The sequence below is a fragment of the Euleptes europaea genome, chromosome 20 (assembly GCF_029931775.1).
Source record: "Euleptes europaea isolate rEulEur1 chromosome 20, rEulEur1.hap1, whole genome shotgun sequence".
In the NCBI taxonomy this organism is placed as follows: Eukaryota; Metazoa; Chordata; class Lepidosauria; order Squamata; family Sphaerodactylidae; genus Euleptes; species Euleptes europaea.
Window position 1 is genome coordinate 2932208 of NC_079331.1, and position 20641 is coordinate 2952848.

General features: G+C 47.1%; 1 protein-coding gene across 1 annotated transcript in view; it reads left to right on the forward strand.

The window, feature by feature from the left end:
• The window catches only part of LRRC49 (leucine rich repeat containing 49), a 30940-nt gene continuing 10299 nt past the window's right edge, over positions 1 to 20641 (forward strand). Inside the window, exons 1-12 of the mRNA XM_056865851.1 lie at positions 1 to 83; positions 2857 to 2919; positions 4094 to 4181; positions 4639 to 4830; positions 5366 to 5456; positions 6101 to 6304; positions 6827 to 6893; positions 7480 to 7623; positions 8998 to 9059; positions 14571 to 14718; positions 16873 to 16956; positions 17495 to 17649. Coding sequence (XP_056721829.1) covers positions 33 to 83; positions 2857 to 2919; positions 4094 to 4181; positions 4639 to 4830; positions 5366 to 5456; positions 6101 to 6304; positions 6827 to 6893; positions 7480 to 7623; positions 8998 to 9059; positions 14571 to 14718; positions 16873 to 16956; positions 17495 to 17649 — 1349 coding nt within the window. The 5' untranslated portion in view covers positions 1 to 32. The remainder of the gene's footprint in view (positions 84 to 2856; positions 2920 to 4093; positions 4182 to 4638; positions 4831 to 5365; positions 5457 to 6100; positions 6305 to 6826; positions 6894 to 7479; positions 7624 to 8997; positions 9060 to 14570; positions 14719 to 16872; positions 16957 to 17494; positions 17650 to 20641) is intronic.

Consider the following 20641-nt stretch of genomic DNA (forward strand, 5'->3'; position numbering starts at 1 on the left):
CTTCCGGCGAGGGCTGCGGCCCGCCCGTTTCCATGGTGCCCAGCAAATGCCGGCCCTCGGTGGGCGGCCGGGCGGGGCACGCGGTAAGGGGGGGGGGTGAAGGGCCGGGGGTGGGGCGGGGGTCAGTGGGGCAGCTCCCCCCCCACCTCCCCCCCTCTCCCCCTTCCCTCTCTCTTTGTTAGGGAGCCCCGCCTTGCATCCCCCCTCCCCCCCCGCGTTCATTCCTTTATTTATGGAATGCTTATTTATTATATATATATATATGATGTGCATGTCCTATATATTTATTTATTATATACATGATATGTATATGATGCATATATCCATGCATGTCCTATATATTTATTTATTATATAGATGATATGTATATGATGCATATATCCAGGCATGTCCCATATATTTATTTATTATATAGATGATATGTATATGATGCATATATCCATGCATGTCCTATATATTTATTTATTATATAGATGATATGTATATGATGCATATATCCAGGCATGTCATATGTATATGATGCATATATCCAGGCATGTCCCATATATTTATTTATTATATAGATGATATGTATATGATGCATATATCCAGGCATGTCCCATATATTTATTTATTATATAGATGATATGTATATGATGCATATATCCAGGCATGTCATATGTATATGATGCATATATCCAGGCATGTCCCATATATTTATTTATTATATAGATGATATGTATATGATGCATATATCCATGTATGTCCTATATATTTATGATATATATGAGATATATATATATGATGCATATATTCATGCATGTCATATGTATATGATGCATCTATCCATGCATGTCATATATATTTATTATGTATATGATATGTGTATGATGCATCTATCCATGCATGTCATATAGATATATTTATTTATTATAGATATGATATGTATATGATGCATATATCCATGTATGCTTGCATTTCTCTCTTTATTCTTCAATTTTTTAATTTTTTATTGGTTTTTTTAGGGTACAGCATTAAAAAGGGGAAATTAAGGGAAAATAATTATAAAGGGTAAAAAATTACCTGGTTTGCATACCTTGTGTACCTTGGAACAAAACTTTACGTTTAAATCAAGCATTTCATTCTTATATATCATTCTAGATTACAGCGTAACACATTTTATAAACTATTGACTGTCTAAAGCGCATAATACACTATTTCATCTTCATATACTATTTCATATACTTCATATACTTCATGCTTCATATACTATTTCATCAGGCTCTGCTACTTCATATCTTTTACTATTCTTCTATACTTAACTTGCATTTCTCGTGATGCTAGCATTGGGAGGCATGTTAATTTTCCAACCTTAGTTGTGCTGGCGCAACGCATAGTTAAACAGTGGAACTCCCTGCCCCAGGAGGTGGTGATGGCTGCCAACTTGGATATGCTTGCCTCCCTCTCTCATAAGACCAGAACGCAGGGGTCACCTGCTGAAGCTGGAGGGTGAGAGATTCAGAACAGATAAAAGGAAGTATTTCTTCACGCAACGCATAGTTGAATGGTGGAACTCCCTGCCCCAGGAGGTGGTGATGGCTGCCAAATCGGAAGGCTTGAAGAGGGGAGGGGACATGTTCATGGAGGATGGGGCTATCCATGCCTACTAGTCCAAATGGATACTAGTCATGATGCACACCTATTCCCTCCATGATCAGAGGAGCATGCCTATTATATTGGGTGCTGTGGAACGCAGGCAGGATAAATGCTGCTGCAGTCAAAGTCTTGTTTGCGGGGCTTCCTAGAGGCACCTGGTTGGCCACCATGTGGACAGACTGCTGGACTTGGTGAGCTTTGGTGGGCTGTGGTCTGATGCAGCAGGACATTCCTTATCTAACTAATCTAATCTATCTATCGTAACTCCCTGCCCCAGGATGTGGTGATGGCTGCCAGCTTGGAAGGCTTGAAGAGGGGAGTGGACATGTTCATGGAGGATGGGGCTATCCATGGCTACTAGTCCAAATGGATGCTAGTCATGATGCAACCCTATTCTTGCCAGTCTCAGAGGAGCGTGCCTATTTTATTAGGTGCTGTGGAACACAGGCAGGATGGTGCTGCTGCAGCCGTCTTGTTTGGGGTCTTCTTAGAGCAGAGGTGGGGAATGTCAGGCAGATCTCTAGCTCAGAAGGATCTCTAGCTCAGAAGGATCTAAGACTGGCGATCCTCCCGCGGACAGGAATAGCCTCTCTTCAAGGCGGATGTGAGTTTGTTTTGCCAAGAAAAGGAACCTTCTTTCCCCCTTGCAGAAGAGTTGTTAGCTATGGAGCTGCTAGGACCGCCCAAGAAACGGTGTTAACCCTTTCCCACCTGGGCCATGGAGAAATGCATTGGTTGGCTAATTTTTAAGTTGATAATTTTGTATGGCCCGTGAATTATGTTATAAATATCCAAATGGCCCTTGGCGGGAAAAAGGTTCCCCACCCCTGTCCTAGAGGCCCCTGGTTGGCCACTGTGCGAACAGACTGCTGGACTGGATGGGCCTTGGTCTGATCCAGCAGGGCCTTTCTTGTGTTCTTATCTGCTTGGTCTTATTAGGAGGCATCTTTTTGGATTTGGCTTTTTGGTAGGCTTGCCAACCTCCAGGTGGGGCCTAGAGGTCTCCCGGAATTACTGCTGATCCCCCCCAGGCTACTGGGGTCAGTTCCCCTGGAGAAAATGGCAGCTTTGGAGGGTATCAATTTCTAGTTGTTACTGGCCTTAATTTAGGTAAAATATCCCATCCATCAAGTTTTTAATTCTAGCAGGCCTTCTTAAAACATTTTGTTTCTAAATGCTATGATCCTGAGTGGTACTAATCTTATCTTTTTCCATTTCCAGGGTAGCAATTTTGGGCTTCATCTGGTTCTCCAAATGACATCGGCGGCAGACAGAGCGAAACCTGTGAGATTTTTAATATTTGTATTTGTGAACCCAAAAGTCTTAAGTCATTCCGTCGTGCAAACATTTCTGCCGTGTGGACGGAGTTAGTCACTTCTTATGTTATTTTATGTAATGTTTTCTGTAAAACTTGCCTTTTTTTACTTTTAAGCTTATCACTGTAAGAGCTTGCATGATTTATGTTGTAAAAGTAGACATCCTTTGTACTGGCTAAGCACATTCATTGATAAAATAAATAAAGCTAATCTTCAACAGATAACCAGTAAAAAGCATGTAATCCTATTTTAGCATATAATGTACTTTGTCTGGGGCTTTGAAGATCGGTTGGGGCGTTCTGACCTTCCCTTTTCTGTTCATGTTAATGAATAGAAACAAGCCTATGAATCCTTAAGCAGATTAGAAAGTCTTGGTAGGGAAACAGCGTTGCTACCATCTGCTGGCTTCCCCATTAGCGTAGAAACAGTGTGCTGTTTACCATAATGCTGATCTATAAGCTATTCCAGATGATGGTAGAATTCCCTACACAGCCTAGTGTTGTATTTATTTTTTAAAAGATGTTCATATATTAGTACTGAGCTGTTTTGGAAATGGGAGATTGGGTGAGAAATTTGAACCTAGAAATCAGCACCTAAACTAGTTGTCGATGCAATTAGAGATCAGTCAAAGTTGTACCGTTGTTTGCCGCAGGACGTGGATTTATAGCGGGTTTCAGACATCTGCTCATCTGTTCGCATTGGGTACCACTTTCTGTGGTAGGGTTGCCAGCTCTCGGTTGGCGAATTCCTGGAGATTTAGGGGGGGAGCCTGGGGAGGGCAAGACTTGGGGAGGAGAGGGACCTTAGAGGGGAATAAAAACATTAATAGGGAGAAAAATAAAAATGCCCTGGCTCGGAAACACAAACATGGTTTAGCATGAATTTAGCTCAGATTTTCATGGCAGTCGTTGCAAACAACGAAGCCATACAAATGAGATCCGGGTCTACATCAGCTAGAATAAAAATGATTTCCTCCGCCATTGGAATCAGCGCACATGGTAGGACTGCTGTTTAGGAATCCTGGCCAGGTGTGCAGCTATTGAACTAAGGCAAACTTCTGCCCCAAACCGCTTAAGCACTTAGCAGCTCCATGTCTCGTGGCGTGAGGGTTGCATTCTTTCATCCTCTTTTTCCTCTTGCAGCTTGAGTTCCGGATTCGCAACGAGCAGGCGTTTCTTCACAGCAGGCTCTTGCAGCCCGATCTGGATAAAAATCGTTCAGGAAGACTAGGTGATTTGGGACTGGGAGACTGCTTTCGAAAACAATCCATGCTAAACAATCCATGTAAAAAGAGTAGTCCTGCTTGTGGGGTGAACACATGAAGCTGCCTTATACTGAATCAGACCCTTGGTCTATCGAAGTCAGTATTGTCTACTCAGACTGGCAGCGGCTCTCCAGGGTCTCAGGCAGGGGTCTTTCACATCACCTACTTGCCTGGTCCCTTTAACTGGAGATGCCAGGGATTGAACCTGGGACCTTCTGCATGCCAAGCAGAGGCTCTACCACTGAGCTACGGCCCTTGAATCTGTATCGGGAGCTCACCTAATAATAATAAGCTGGTTGATTTAGTTGTCCCCTAATATTCTTTTGCATAAGAGCACGTTTACCCAATATGTAAAATTCTAGGAAATGTAACAGTTCGCTGTGAATGAAATGGCTCACTTTCCCCCCCCTCCTTCTCCCGCAGATGGAAAATTAAGTCCTATATCACGCACTAGAAAGGTGTATGTCCCCATGACAGCTAACTTGGGAGATATTCCCAGCCTGGATTCGAAACATCTCTCGGGCTCAGTGACCCCTTTCGGCGAGGGGCCTTTTGTGACTCCTGCAAAACATAGAATTCGACATGGCTGCCACAGCGCCGGCGCCACCGTTTCAGGTATCTGGCATGAAACGCTTTGAGTGGTTAAGAACGGTGGTTTGGAGTGGTAGACTCTGATCTGGAGAACTGGGTTTGATTCCCCGCTCCTCCACACGAGTGAAGGAAGCTAATGTCATGTACTGGATTTGTTTCCCCACTCCTATGCACAAAGCCAGCTGGGTGACCTTGGTCTAGTCACAACTCTCTTAGAGCTCTCTCAGCCCCACTTACCTCACAGGGTGTCTGTTGTGGGGAGGGGAAGGGAAGGAGATTGTAAGCTAGTTTGAGTCTCCCTTAAGAGGTAGAGAAAGTCGGCATAGAAAAACCAACTCTTCTTCACTTTCTTCATCACCTTCATCACCTTTTTTATCACCTTCATCATTATCATCTTCTTCATCATCAGCCTCGGCCAAATGTTTGCTTTCAAACTTAATGTTTAACAGAGAACCCACAGGGGGCTGTTCCCCTATTCCTGCACATATATATTTATGCTGAACTCTTGCCTGCTTGTGGAAGTGCTGTTAATCTTGAAACCGTTTTTCCCGCCTACTAGACAATACAAATTGTGGAAATGGCGCCTTTCCCTTGGTGCACCGTACTGCAGAAGAGAAAATAAGGCACACCGATAGGCTGACGTTTGAAAGGTAAGGCCAGAACATGTCCAGCCTGTTCGGGAAGACCTCGGTCAGCGATCTGTATTCCGAATCTTTTAATGAAGCCGCTGCTAGTCTAAGTAGATAAGTGGTAGAGCCTCTGCTTGGCATGCAGAAGGCCCCAGGTTCAATCCCTGGCATCTCCAGTTAAAGGGACTAGGCAAGTAGGAAATGTGAAAGACCCCTGCCTGAGACCCTGGAGAGCCGCTGCCGGACCGAGTAGGCGATACTGACTTGGATGGGCCAGGGGCATCTGATTAGTTATAAGGCAGCTTCATGTGTTCGTGTGAGTTGCTAATCTGAGTATCAGAACGGGGCGGGGAGAATTTCATGTGTCGTGTGATTCACTTTTATTCCTAACCTTTTATTTTGAACCTTTTATGTTTGTTTTCAACTTTAGCAGCACATAGGTGAATACAAAGCTAAGCCCAAATCACATTTCCAACCTTTTACACAGTGAAATAAAATAATGCCGGTGCCGTGATAGTCTAGTTCAGATCGCTTGTTACACCGGGAACGGAGAACCTCACTTGTTTTGCCAGAATTTCATTGTGGGTTACCTGACGTCAGAATGTAAGGAGTTATTCTACTGCCCGATCAAGCTTACGTATTTCACTTCGTCGTTTCCATTTTAGGCAAAAGCTGACAGTCTGTCCAGTGATTGACAGAGAAGAACACCTGCGTTTGCTGAACTTCCAGCATAACTATATAACTCGGATCCAGAACATTTCGAATTTGAAGCAGCTCGTGTTCTTAGATTTGTACGATAATCAGATAGAAGAAATAAGCGGCCTTTCCACGCTCCAGTCCCTCCGTGTCCTTCTTTTGGGAAACAACAGGTAAAGGGGGGCGGGAAAGTGTGATATACTTCTAAGCAGATTCAGAATACTTTAGAATACTTTTAAAGAGAGCCAGCGTGGTGTAGTGGTTAAGAGCGATGGTTTGGAGTGGTGAATTCTGATCTGGAGAACCGGGTTTGATTCCCCACTCCTCCACATGAGCGGCAGAGGCTAATCTGGTGAACTGGATTTGTTTCCCCACTCCTACGCATGAAGCCAGCTGGGTGACCTTGGGCAAGTCACAGCTCTGTGAGAGCTGTCTCAGCCCCACCTACCTCACAGGGTGTCTGTTGCGGGGAGGGGAAGGGAAGGTGATTGTAAGCCGGTTTGAGTTTCCCTTAAGTGGTAGAGAAAGTCGGCATATAAAGACCAACTCTTCTTCTTCATCATCCTTCCTTTGTAATAAAAACTGAGAATAGATTAAAGTTTGGAATGGTGGAGGAGAAGGCAGGAAATAGGGGAAGAGGCTTTCCCCGCCACTTCCTGAAATGAAAATGTTCCATTGATGCTTGACTGTTTCAGAATACAGAAGATATCCAACCTGGAGGCCCTTATAAACCTTGATGTGTTGGATCTGCATGGCAATCAGGTATCGTACAATAACCGCTTTCTTTCTTTTGTGCTGCGTGGTGCCTGTTCAGTTTTTGCGGGCTGTCCATCAGACACCACTTTTTAAAGGTGTGGGTGACCTAAAAAAGTACACAGTGTTCCAAGTGTGGTGTTGCCATAGATTTGTACAAGTCAGTATGATAGCAGTAGTTTTGTTCTCAACTCCTTGCCTAATTATGGCCAGTTTAGGATTGCGCTGCTAGAGGGAAGCCATCTTTTTGGAGAGCGTTTCTCTTTTTTTCTTGGCCATCTATTGCCGCTGCTGGCGTCTCCGTGACACCCATGAGCTGCAGGCTGGTTTTCCAAGATCTCTTATTTTAATGATTATTTATTACCCATGAGAAGTCAGTACCATTTTCCCCCCTTGGAGGCTGCCTGTTTTCTTCTGCTCCTCAATTAACTTAAGGGCTTGACTACTTAGCTTCTGTGACATCCCCGGTGCGATTGGACTTCAGATGACAAGTTCCTGGTTTGAGGCTTCCATTCTTCATGAAAGTGAGGGGGCCCCCCCTCTATTTTCAAAATCCTAATGTCAAAGCGCTCTTTTTAATGTTTTTGTTTTCTAGATTGCTCGGATAGAAAATCTCAACCATTTAAGCAATCTCCGAGTGCTAAACCTTGCCCGAAACAGCTTAATGTGCGTGGAGAACATTAATGGGCTGGAATCGCTGGCAGAACTCAATCTTCGATACAATCAAATCGCCTCTGTTGTAAGTGATTGGATCGAATCTGTTTACCCTAGTTCTTTGGAAAAGCTGTGAATGTAGGATCATAGAGTTGGAAGGGACCACCAGGGTTATCTAGTCCAACCCCCTGCACAATGCAGGAAATTCACAACTACCTCCCCCCTCCACACCCCCAGGAGTTGAGGCTCCAGATTTTCAGGGTATAATCTTTTGAGAGTCAAAGCTCCATCAAATACGAGTCGGAATGGAGATATCTGAGTCCTTCTATCTCAGCCAGGAGGAGGGAGGGGTGTTGTAAAGAAGGAACTCGGGATGCATAGGTACAAGGCATATTGTAATCGGCTTGATTAGAGCAGAGGGGAAGTGCTTGGGGGCATAAAATCAGCATCTGTAGCGAGATGAACCTGCCTTCTATTGAATCGGATCCTTGGCCCATCAAAGTCAGTATTGTCTACTCAGACCGGCAGCTGCTCTCCAGGGTCTCAGGCAGGGGTCTTTCACATCACCTACTTGCCTAGTCCCTTTATCTGGAGATGCCGGGGATTGAACATGGGACCTTCTGCATGCCAGCAGAGGCTCTACCACTGAGCCATAGCTCCTGTCCTGTGTCCCTACTCAGCTCTGGAGGGGTCCATTGTTTGGAACTTGTGAATGAACTGGAATCTAGCTGTCCTTCTGCAGAACCAACATACCCTCTGAAATTATCTTTATGGGGTGGAGGAGAATCCGTTATGCTAAAAAAGAGCTTCCATTCCTTGCAACACACTACAGCAGTCCCCCTTGCTCTTGAAAGCTTTTTGCAGCAAATAACTACCACACTACAAAATGGGGGGGGGGGGAACTGTTGGTTTGGAAGTGCGTCTCTGAGCTGCCTTTTACGGCAGAAACATCTGACGGTGTGGAAAGCCTCCCTCCTGCCGGCTGGGCGATTACATGCGTGAGTCGGCACTTTGACGCTCCGAGAGAGCAGCCCCCGTGACGGAAACCCAGGTTCTCTTTTGCGAGATTGCGGCACGGCTTCCTCTCTGCCCCGCCTCCCCTGCAGCGGAGATGCTGAGACAGCACCTCGGCTCCTGCTAGAGAGGAGGCCGGCTGGAAAAGAGGCCACCGTTCCGCCACCTGCTCTCTCTCCCTCGCTGAATGCCCTTTCTGCTGCAAGCGGCAGAGTTGCGTTTTCCACAGAGCACCCTGGGCTGAAACCCTCCCTCCCTCTCAGACCTGCGCCACGGGAGGGATGGGAGCTGCGTGTTCGGCGGCGGCCAATGCGGCGGCAAGGTTACAGTGAATCGCGGGAGGCATGCTCCGTCCTCCTGAAGAAGCACAGGCTTTGGAGCGCGTTCTCCCTCGCCGGGTGCCGGAATGAGCTAATTCTTTCTCCCCCCTTCTCTCTCGTTCTAGAAAGATGTGAACGCTTTGCCCTGCCTCCAGCGTCTGTTCCTCAGCTTTAACAATATATCTTGGTAAGGAGCGGCTGGGGGTGGGTGGGGTGGGGAGGCCTGCCTGGCTGCTTTTAGTGCCTCAAGAGCTGTTTTCTGTGAAAATCTGAAATATATTCCAGATGGGTTTGAGAGAAATATGATATGATAACCATCTTCAAGTACTTGAAGGGCTGTCATATAGAGGAGGGTGCCGAGTTGTTTTCTGTTGCCCCAGAAGGTCGGACCAGAACCAACGGGTTGAAATTAAATTAAAGGAGCTTCCTTCTAGACGTTAGGAAGAATTTTCTAACAGTTAGAGCGGTTCCTCAGTGGAACAGGTTTCCTTGGGAAGTGGTGAGCTCTCCTTCCCTGGAGGTTTTTAAGCAGAGGCTAGATGGCCATCTGACAGCAATGCTGATTCTGTGAACATAGGTAGATGATGAGAGGGAGAGCATCTTGGCCGTCTTCTGGGTATGGCGTAGGGGTCACTGGGGGTGTGGGGGGAGGTAATTGTGAATTTCCTGCATTGTACAGGGGGTTGGACTAGATGACCTTGGTGGTCCCTTCCAACTCTATGATTCTATGAAATGCTCTGTGTCCTGGATTAGGGACACAATGATAATGCCAGATTTTTAAAATTCAGTTCTTGCTCTTTTAAATGCAGAGTTGTTTTTTTGTGCGTGTAGGACTTTCCCTCTTCTCTTTAAAACGTGACTTACTTGGAAGCAGAAGACGCAATCTCTGTAGGTTCAGTGTTGCCAGAATCACTGTGCGGACAGGGCGTAATTGGTTACCGAGAGTTCTCCAGTGGGGTTTAGATCAATGGGTCCGTTGGGCTTGCGGCAGACAACCAGACAGTCAAACTGAGATCTCTTGGCGTGAAGTTCGTTTGATCCCGTCTCTGGACGTTCGTTGTAATTACCTAAGTCTGCAGTCTGTTCTGCGTTGTGCTGGTTCTGAACGGGGCCATGAAACTTGTCCTGAGCCACAGCTGCTGGCATTTGAAAAGGAAATATGTGGGATATTGTCGAAGGCTTTCACGGTCAGAGTTCATTGGTTCTTGTAGGTTATCCGGGCTGTGTAACCGTGGTCTTGGAATTTTCTTTCCTGACGTTTCGCCAGCAACTGTGGCAGGCATCTTCAGAGTAGTAACACTGTCTGAGAGACACTGTCCTTCAGTGTTACTACTCTGAAGATGCCTGCCACAGTTGCTGGCGAAACGTCAGGAAAGAAAATTCCAAGACCACGGTTACACAGCCCGGATAACCTACAAGAACCAATGAAATATGTGGGAGTTTCATTATTCGTTGTTTCCCTTATTATATTGTATTGATCATTAAGAGGCCCTTTCGAAAAGAGGCCCTTTTTTGCCAACTTGGAAGGCTTGAAGAGGGGAGTGGACATGTTTATGGAGGAGAGGGGTATTCATGGCTACTAGTTAAAATGGGTACTAGTCATGATGCATCCCTATTCTCTCCAGGATCAGAGGAGCAGGCCTATTACATTAGGTGCTGTGGAACACAGGCAGGAGGTGCTGCTGCAGTCGTCTTGTTTGTGGGTTTCCTAGAGGCCCCTGGTTGGCCATTGCTGGACTTGATGGGCCTTGGTCTGATCCAGCAGGGCTTTTCTTATGTTCTTATAAAAAGTAGCACATGGGTTTGTTTGCCCAGAGCAGGGCTTGCCCCTTCATCGTTCCTGAACGTTGCCGTAGTTTTTGAGCGTGCCTTGAACATGCTTGCCGAGAGGCAGTTGAACACTGCACCAGTGTCTTGTCGCTGCAGGCAATGTTGGGATCTTGCCGTCTGCCACAAGTAAGCATGCACGGCAGGGAGGGGTCTTTATTGATCTCAACGGAGCTTATCTGCGGGTAACATCACCGTGTGGCTGTTGACCTTGACGCCTGCACACACAAAACTACCTTGTACTGAATCAGACCATCCATCGAGGTCAGTGTTGTCTCCTCAGACTCTCTGCGGCTCTCCGGGGTCTCAGGCAGAGGTCTTTCCCATCACCCACTACTGGAGACGCCGGGGATCGAACCTGGGTCCTTCTGCATGCGTAGCAGAAGCTCTTCCACTGATGAACACATGAAGCTGCCTTATACTGAATCAGACTCTTGGTCCATCAAAGTCAGTATTGTCTAATGAGACTGGCAGCAGCTTTCCAGGATCTCAGGTGGAGGTCTTTCCCATCACCCACTTGCCTGGTCCCTTTAACTGGAGATGCCAGGGATTGAACCTGCGACCTTCTGCATCCCAAGCAGATGCTCCATGTGTGTTCATGAGGTTGGTCCCAGGTAGAAGAAGAAGGGCTGGTTTTTATATTCCGACTTTCTCTACCACTTAAGGAAGAATCAAACCGGCTTACAATCACCTTCCCTTCCCCTCCCCGCAACAGACACCCTGTGAGGTAGGTAGGGCTGAGAGAGCTGTGACTAGCCCAGCTGGCTTTGTGTGGAGGAGTGGGGAAACAAATCCAGTCCACCAGATTAGCCTCCGCCACTCATGTGGAGGAGTGGGGAATCAAACCCGGTTCTCCAGATCAGAGTCCACCGCTCCAAACCACCACCGCTCTTAACCACACTGGTAGGTCTGAAGGGGAGAGGGTACACCTAGAGGCCTTTTATGACATTGGCTCACCCAGCCCTGTCTGAACCAGTCAGCTCTGTGCCTGCTGCCCAGATGATCAGTTGCGACTTGAAGCTATATTTACACACAGCCTTTCCTCGAAAGCGATGAAGGCAGCCAGCAGTAATCAGAGTCAACAGCCACCCAAAACCCGCGTCACCTGTAGCGAAGTACAAGACACGTCTAAAACTTGTGTAAGCCAGGCATCAAAACTGCAGCAGCCATGAGTTAATTGGGACCAAGATACGTCCTGCCGAAAGAAAAGAAAAGAGGACGGACAAAAAAGGAAACCACAGGACTCGACGACGTGTGATAAACGGGTCATCAGAAGGCACCATGGATGCCGTTTGTTTTGAGATTAACCTGGCATGCCTCATCCTTGGGTGATGGTGCCCGGAGGGTTGGGTGCTTGAGAGTAGGCCAGGTGACATTTCCTTCCTCATTTTCACAGACAGGATCTCTTCATTCTGTTCTGAATATAACTAAGGGAACAGCAGCACCTTAGAGGCCAACAAGCTTTTTAAGGTATAAGCTTTTAAGAGGAAGCGCTCCCTTCGGATCTGATGAAGTGAGCTTGGAGTCTCGAAAACGCCTACCCTGAAAACCTTGTTGGTCCCAAAGAAGAAGAGTTGTTTTTTATATACTGACTTTCTCTACCATGTAAGGAAGAATCACACTGGCCTACAATCACCTTCCCTTCCCCACAACAGACACCCTGTGAGGTAGGTGGGGCTGAGGGAGCTCTAAGAGAGCTGTGACTAGCCCAAGGTTACTCAGCTGGAGGAGTGGGGAAACCAACCCGGTTCATCAGATTGGCCTCCGCCGCTCATGTGGAGGAGTGGGGAATCAAACCCGGTTCTCCAGATCAGAGTCCACCGCCCCAAATCACCGCTCTTAACCATTACACCACGCTGCTGGACCTGAACCTCACTCATATACTACGGACCAAACAAGGGAAGTAGTCTAAACCCAGGGCAGGGGTCCCCTTCCCAGTCTGATGCTGCAGTCAGAGCGTTGGACACCCAGGGTCCAGCAGGGTCAGTCAACTTGGAAAGGAGCCGTGGCTTGGAAGGTGGAGTGCGGAGCTGTCCAGGTGGCCCCAAGAGCTGAACGCCGGAGATTGTCCTGCGGAGTGTCGGTTTGGCGACTTCCAGGGACCAAGCGATGGCTTTTGTGGTTCAGCTGCTTGTCCCACTCTCTGGGTCTGACGATTTCCCCCCCAAATCCAGCTACTTCAGGGTCCCATCACACAGGACATCTTCTAACTGCCTCCCCACAATGCAGATTGTGAGAGGGAGAGCACTTTGGCCATCTTTTGCTCACGTACTAGGGGTCACTGGGTGTGTGTGGGGGGGAGGTAGTTGTGAATTTCCTGCAGTGTGCAGGGGGTTGGACTAGATGAACCTGGTGGTCCCTTCCAGCGCTATGATTCTGTGATGCTGCATGTAATGTGTGGGGCCAGATATGGGTTGGAGAGGCTGTGCACAGTTAACTGATTAGTTGTGTCTGTAAAACCTCAAGCCGTTTGTCTGTTTGCCTTTCTCTTTTGTTTTGTCATTTGGAAAAGGTTAGTTCTTTTAAAAAAAAACAAAAAGCAAAAACTCGACCAGTATTCAACCTGTGCGTTTATTTTTGGATCTATGGTCCAACTCTGCCTTTGCAGCGTGATAATGGAAAGGCAGGATAGAAATACTTCAAATGAATTTAACATAATTGAGGTCAAAACGATAAGAATGTTAAGAAAGGCCCTGCTGGATCAGACCCAGGCCCATCAAGTCCAGCAGTCTGTTCACACAGTGGCCAACCAGGTGCCTCTAGGAAGCCCACAAACAAGACGACTGCAGCAGCACCATCCTGCCTGTGTTCCACAGCACCTCATGTAATTGGCCTGCTCCTGTGATCCTGGAGAGAATAGGCATGCATCGTGACTAGTATCCGTTTTTACACTGCAGCAGCACCATTCTGTCTGTGCTCCACAGTACCCAATATAATAGGCACGCTCCTTTTTGATCCAGGAGAGAACAGGTACACATCAAGACGAGTATCCATTTGGACTAGTAGCTATGGATAGCCCTCTTCCATGCTTCCTTCCGAAGAGCCTTTATGCTCGCCCGTTTAAACGCTGCACCCTCAACAGTATTAAATGGAAGATATAGAAGTCTATAGACTTTTCTCATGCAATTTAAAGAAAATTGACAGATTATCTCATAAGATGATGGAGTGCCCCCTCTTTAAACACCACCTAGATAAATGGATCACCCCCATGTTGGCGAGAATTCCTAGCCCCCCATAACAAGACACAAAATAGTCCCCTTTTTGCTGATGGATAAGGTAAAAGGTAAAGGTCCTCTGTGCAAGCACCGGCTCATTCCTGACCCATGGGGTGACATCACATCCCGACGTTTCCTAGGCAGACTTTTGTTTACGGGGTGGTTTGCCAGTGCCTTCCCCAGTCATCTTCCCTTTACCCCCAGCAAGCTGGGTACTCATTTGACCGACCTCGGAAGGATGGAAGGCGGAGTCGACCTTGAGCCAGCTACCTGAAACCGACTTCCATCGGGATCGAACTCTAATTGTGAGCAGAGCTTGGACTGCAGTACTTGCTGATGGGTAGAGATCCAAATATAACACTGGCCGTGGCCAAATATCTCTCCATCATATTTTCCTCTAAGAAATAACTGCTCAGGACCTATGGGTCATAGGAGCAAAGAAGGAAAGGAAAAGAAAGGATAATACAGTAGAGGAAAGAGGGATGTTGTAAACTGCTTTGGGTCTCCATTGATAAGAAAAGCGGGATATACATAAAAATAGCTTTGCAGTGGGTTTTTTTGGGGAGGGGGGTTGTCAGCTCAGTCGGTGACAGGAGGCCTGGAAGCCGGAAATGAAGCTCGGTGACCGCGTTGCTTTCCCGTTGAATTTCATGCAGCTTCGATGACATTGTGTGCCTGGCTGACTCCTCGTCCCTTTCCGACGTTACCCTAGATGGCAACCCGATAGCGCAGGAGACATGGTACAAGCACACCGTTCTCCATCATATGATGCAGCTGCGGCAGCTAGACATGAAGAAAATCACGGTAAGAAAAAAGCCCCCTTGGGACGTCGTTGCTGCGCGTTAAACTTTTAAAAGTTTTTTTTAAAGAAGCTGAGCATTTCGTTCAGCCCTGTGTGGTTCTTTGTACTGTTGTCGGGATTTGTATCGTGGCCATTAATTATGCCTGTGTACAAAATCCTCGACACCCTTATTCGTTTATCATCCTGACAAACCTGGAGTAGCCGAGTAGCTGGTTCAGTGGGTCACAGACTTTTGTTTCTTCAGCAGCCACTTCCTCCCCCTCCCCAGCAAATCTCTTTTAAAACAGGAAGGAGGGGGTTTCATAGGGTAGCTGCGTTAGTCTACGATAGAAGAGGTTGATTTGAGTCCAGTAGCACCTTAGAAGAAGAGTTGGTTTTTATGTGCCGACTTTCTCTACCACTTAAGGAAGAAAACCTTCTTACAATCACCTTCCCTTCCCCCCCACAACAGACACCCTGTGAGGTAGGTGGGGCTGACAGAGCTCTAAGAGTGCTGTGACTAGCCCAAGGTCACCCAGCTGGCTTCATGTGGAGGAGTGGGGAGACCAACCCAGTTCACCAGATTAGCCTCCACCGCTCAAGTGGAGGAGTGGGGAATCAAACCTGGTTCTCCAGATTAGAATCCACCACTCCAAACCACTGTTCTTAACCTCTACACCATGCTGGCTTAGAGACCAACTAGATTTTTTGGGATATGATTTTTGGAGAGTTGTTTATCCCTTTCTCTCCCTTCATGTCTGAATAGAAGAAGAAGAAGAGTTGGTTTTTATATGCTGACTTCCTCTACCACTTAAAGGAGACTCAAACCAGCTTCCAATCGCCTTCCCTTCCCCTCCCCATAACAGACACCCTGTGAGGCTGAGAGAGCTCTAAGAGAGCTGTGACTTGCCCAAGGTCACCCATGTGTGGGAGTGGGGAAACAAATCCAGTTCACCAGATTAGCCCCTGCCACTCATGTGGAGGAGTGGGGAATCAAACCCGGTTCTCCAGATCAGACTCCACCGCTCCAAACCACCGCTCTTAACCACTATACCATGCTGGCTCTCATTGAGACCTATGGAGGCCTGATCTGACCTGAGCACGACTCGTGGTCGAAATATACCCACATCGTCCACCAGGGGGAGCCACGGGCACGACTGAATGCCAGATGTAGTCTTAGATTCCCCCCCCCCTTCTCATGCAGACTTCGATTCAAATGATTAAAGGCGGCTGTGAGGCCCGATGAAAGACATCCATCAACAAGAGGGGGAAACTCGAGAGAGAGAGACCCCCGCAGTGGGTCTTTCTGATGAAAACACCTGTGTGCTCTTGGCTTCCAGAGTTCACGGTTTAAAAATATCAACGAACCCGCGGCTCGTTCAGAGATGGGCACGTATGCCCAGAGTGCAGATCTAAGTAGGATCCGTTCGGGAGGAGGAGCCTCTAACCCCATCAGTAGAATGTGATTCTCTACCCCCAGCCCCCCCCAGACCTCTTGTGCTCTTTATTAGCCCTTTGATATCTCACTGTGTTGTATAACTTGAATGTGTTTAAAGACCAAAGGCGTCCCCCTCTTGGGTCTGTCTTCATCATTTGGCTTCTTTTTTTTTTTTTTTGTACCATCGCCGGTTCTTGCGTGTATCTCTTACAGCCGTACTTCTTTCTCCTTGGGGGTTGTTGAATCTGCATAAACCAAGGAGGGTTGTTCGGACCAAAACAAGAAGTCCAGCGGTACTTAAAAGACAGGCAGCATTTATTCCAGCATGAGCTTTTGTGGGTCGGAGCTTTTTGTTTTTTTTAAAATTGGTAACTGCTATTGCTCTATAGTGCAATGAATGTATAACAGTCTATTAGTTCCTTTGAATTTTTTTTAAAAAGTCTCTAGCCCTTTTTGTTGTGGAGATGTACAGGGAAAGATATGTGCAGTTTTTGTCCACATTGCCTTGAGATGTCAGAGGTTAGAACTTGGAGCCTTCTGCATGGAAAGTATTCCCTCGACCCACGTGCTTCCATGCTTAAGTTGGGGGTCTGTGGGTCCCTTCTGCTACCAGTTGGGCGTTCCTCCTGTGCAAGCCTTTGGACACAAGAAATCTGACTTGGACCTCTGTGGGTATCTTAGGGAGAATTCATGCTGGGACGTGTGTGAGAGTCACAGTCAGGTGTGCGTTTTGTCTTAGGAAGAAGAAAGGCGCTTGGCCTCCGTTGCGATCCGAAAGGAGGAAGAGAAGAGGCGTGAAAGCCACAAGCAGGCCTTACTGAAGGTACCAAGGGGGATTAAGGGTGAATCTGGCACATCTTTCCTGGATATAATTTTGGAGGAAGGACCCTTCTCCCCAGGACTTCCCATTGGCTCAACCTGAATGGGTGCCAGTCGCAAGGGGAGAACCTTGCGGAGAAATTGAGGGGTTTTCTCTTCTAGGTCCTTCTTTCTTGTGTTGTCAAGTCACAGCTGACCTATGCCGACCCCATGGGATTTTCAAGGCAAAAGGGGTTCAGAGGTGGTTTGCCATTGCCTGCCTCGGTGTCATGACCCTGGTATTCCTTGGTGGTCTCCCATCCGAATACTAACCAGGGCTGACCATGCTTAGCTTCTGAAATCTACCGAGATCTTAGGCTAGTTTGGGCTGGCCAGGCCAAGGGCCTTTAAAGAGAGCTTATTAGGGGAACAAACAAATATTGTTGCTGTCAATACGGTTGCCCTCATTTTGCTTGTTTTGATCTCCCTTTTTTCTCAGTTTTGGAATTTTGACTTGCAGCAAACCGTGGTCCCCCCCCCTCTCTTTTTGGGTGTGGTTACAGGAAAAGAAGCGTTTAACAATTAGCAATATCGCACGCCAGTGGGAGAGCCAGCAGAACCACCTTGCCCGCCTGTCTTCCAAGCAAGAGAGTAACACCGATGACGACTCCTGCCAGGACAACCAAAACAACGCATATGGCTTGTCTGAAGAAACCAGGTATGCAGGTTGCGGGTCCCTCTTGTCCCAGAGGTGTGCTGGGCTTCATGTAGAATCATAGAGTTGGAAGGGACCACCAGGGTCATCTAGTCCAACCCCCTGCACAATGCAGGAAATTCCAAACACTCTCCCCCCCCCACACGCCCCCAGTGACCCCTACTCCGTGCCCAGAAGATGTCCAAGATGCCCTCCCTCTCATCATCTGCCTAAGGTCATAGAATCAGCATTGCTGACAGATGGCCACCTAGCCTCTGCTTAAAAACCACCAGGGAAGGAGAGCTCACCACCTCCCGAGGAAGCCTGTTCCACTGAGGAACCGCTCTGTTAGAAAGTTCTTCCTAATGTCTAGACGGAGGCTGCACTTAGCCATTGATAGGGTCTTTCCTCTTTCATTTGGATCTGAACGCTTTCTTGAAACTTTCATTCTCTCCTTTTTTGATCAGTCCCATCATCACAGGACTTTTGTTCGCCAAGAGATGAAAACGCATGTCGGGCTTTTTTGAGCAAGCTGGATGGGTAGACGGGGGCTTGGGGGCTTCTGGCTGGATGGGGGTTTCTGGGTGGGGGGAGTTTTGTCACGCGGCCTGTTCAGGAGTCGCCGCATCCTCTGTCTTGCTTCAGCGTTGTCATTCATCATATTAATTAGGGAGCGTGAGACAGAAGTTCCTCCCGAGGCATGGCTCAACCGAATGGCCGAGCTCTTTTATTTAAAAACAAAAATGAACAGAAGGGATTTGTTGGCTGGGGGAGGGGGGGGGAGACATGGGGGTTAGCTTTGTCAGCGATATGTCACAGAAAGACAGGTCCTTGCCCCAGGTGCTTGAGCTCATGACAAAGAAGGTTGACGTTAGAAACCCAAGCTGTGGAAATATATGTGTTCCTGAAAGATGCTCGGGTTGTGCAGTCTGACCTCTTGAACATGCTTTGAAGACCTTCCGTCTGAGATTTAGGCAGAGCAAGCGCATGCCTGGGCGCGATCCTGCCAGGAAACCCAGTCGGACTTCACAACACACTCTTATTAGGGGAACAATGCTCCACGCCACCCAAACCTCTTTTGTGCCACTTGCTTTTTGTTCTACTGGTTGTTGTCTTGTCTCTGTTTTACGCCATTGGTCTTCACCTGGAGGTCGTGACCTACGATTGGGTTGCCCTCTGACCTCGGGTGGGCCCCGCCAGCCACACCGCCCCAATTTTCTTTTCTTTTGTTCTTTAAGCTTCTTAAAGAAAAGGGTAAAAAAGACGGAGAAGGTGAGAAGAGGATATTTATTTATAGTCTCCCTTACTCACTGAGAGCCAGCGTGGTGCGGCAGGTAGAGTCTGCAGTCGATAAGCTAAATTCGAGTCTTACTAGCCTCTTAAAGACAGACAAGAGATATTTGACAAAGGGACCTTTGACTCTCGAAAGCTCATACTCTGAAAATCATGCTGGTCCCAAAGGTGCTACTGGACTTGAACCTAGCTGTCAAACCTGCAGTCGAAAAGCTAAATTCGAGTCTTACTAGCCCCTTAAAGACCGACAAGAGATATTTGACAAAGGGACCTTTGACTCTTGAAAGCTCATACTCCGAAAATCGTTCTGGTCCCAAAGGTGCTACTGGACTCGAACCTAGCATAATCTAAGGGTAATGGATACTCACATAACAAATCCGTTTTAGGATATAAGAGTTTGGATACCGTTAGGCTGTTGATCCCTGGAGTGATCTCTGCTGGCGGGAGTAGGGAGGTCTTAGAGGAGGAAATTGGAAATATTTAACTTCAGTTGGCTTAGATCAGCGGTTCCCAAACTGTGCTCCACGGAGCACTTGGTGCTCTGCAGAACATATAGTGCCCCATGAAGAGACTGGAAAGAAAAATACCACTGTTGTTCGGTTTAGTATATAGGTGCTAGGTGTAAATTAGCGCTCCGTGACTAATTTCTCTCCTGAAAAGTGCTCCATGACTTTAAAAGTTTGAGAAAAACTGGCTTAGATAAATGAAACAAATCTTATTATGATCCTGCAGGTATTCTTTTTAAAAGGTTAAAGTCACCTGTACAAAATTTGGTCATGGTGTAAAAGAAACCCCTCTCTTACAGTAGCACCTATTGAGACTAATAATGTTACCCATTTCCCTTGCCGCGAGAGCTGTGCTTTAGTAGAATATTAAGATATTTTTCCTCCCATCCCGTCAAAGCCGAGTTTTTTCTGTTCCTGTAATGTTTTCTTTACTTACTTCGGAACAGGCGGAGAAGTTGGGTTTATTCTTAGCAATTTCCTGATCCGCCAGCGCTGTGATTCTTTAGCCAGGGCCTTCTGTAATAAAACATGATGTGTAAAATAAGTTTCCACGTTCTTCTTGGAAGCTGTAATGTTTTTTTTTTTTTTTTGTGCCTTTATAGAATACGATGTTGGAAAGATCTTTCCACATTGTTCTTCCAAAAGAGAAAGCGGCAAAAATACTACTTTTAGTACAAAATAGCCCAAACTGGCTTTACTGTTCTAGACCCCCCCCCCCAGTGTGTATAACGATACGATTTTGGGTGCTTTCCAGACAACGCTCTCTCAATTTCTCCTCCTTGCAGTACATTTTGCTCTAGAACAGTCCTGTAGCAAGGGGGTCTTTGTTGTCTAGTTCAGGGTTGCTTCCTGTGGTTTCTCCTGTCTTCCCGTTTCCGAGCTTCTGTTGCATTCCCATAAATCAAAATTACCGGGGTAATAAAGCAAAATGTAATTTTTGTGGTCTTTTATATTGGACTGGAGTGGGGGTGGGGAGCCCAGACAGAGTCGTCTCAGCATGACTGAAGGTAAGCGGCGGCAGTCGTTTTGTGGTAGCTATTTTTTTTGGGGGGGGGCTGTGCCTGCCACACTGTGTTGGAATCCAAAGGCGCTCACAGGTCAAAAAAGGTTGGGGGCCCCTGATCTATGGAGAGGTTGCTTTGTGTCACCTTCATCTCCCACCTGGAATTATGCCTGTCTCCATAGGAACATACACGTGAGCACAGGAAGCTGCCTTA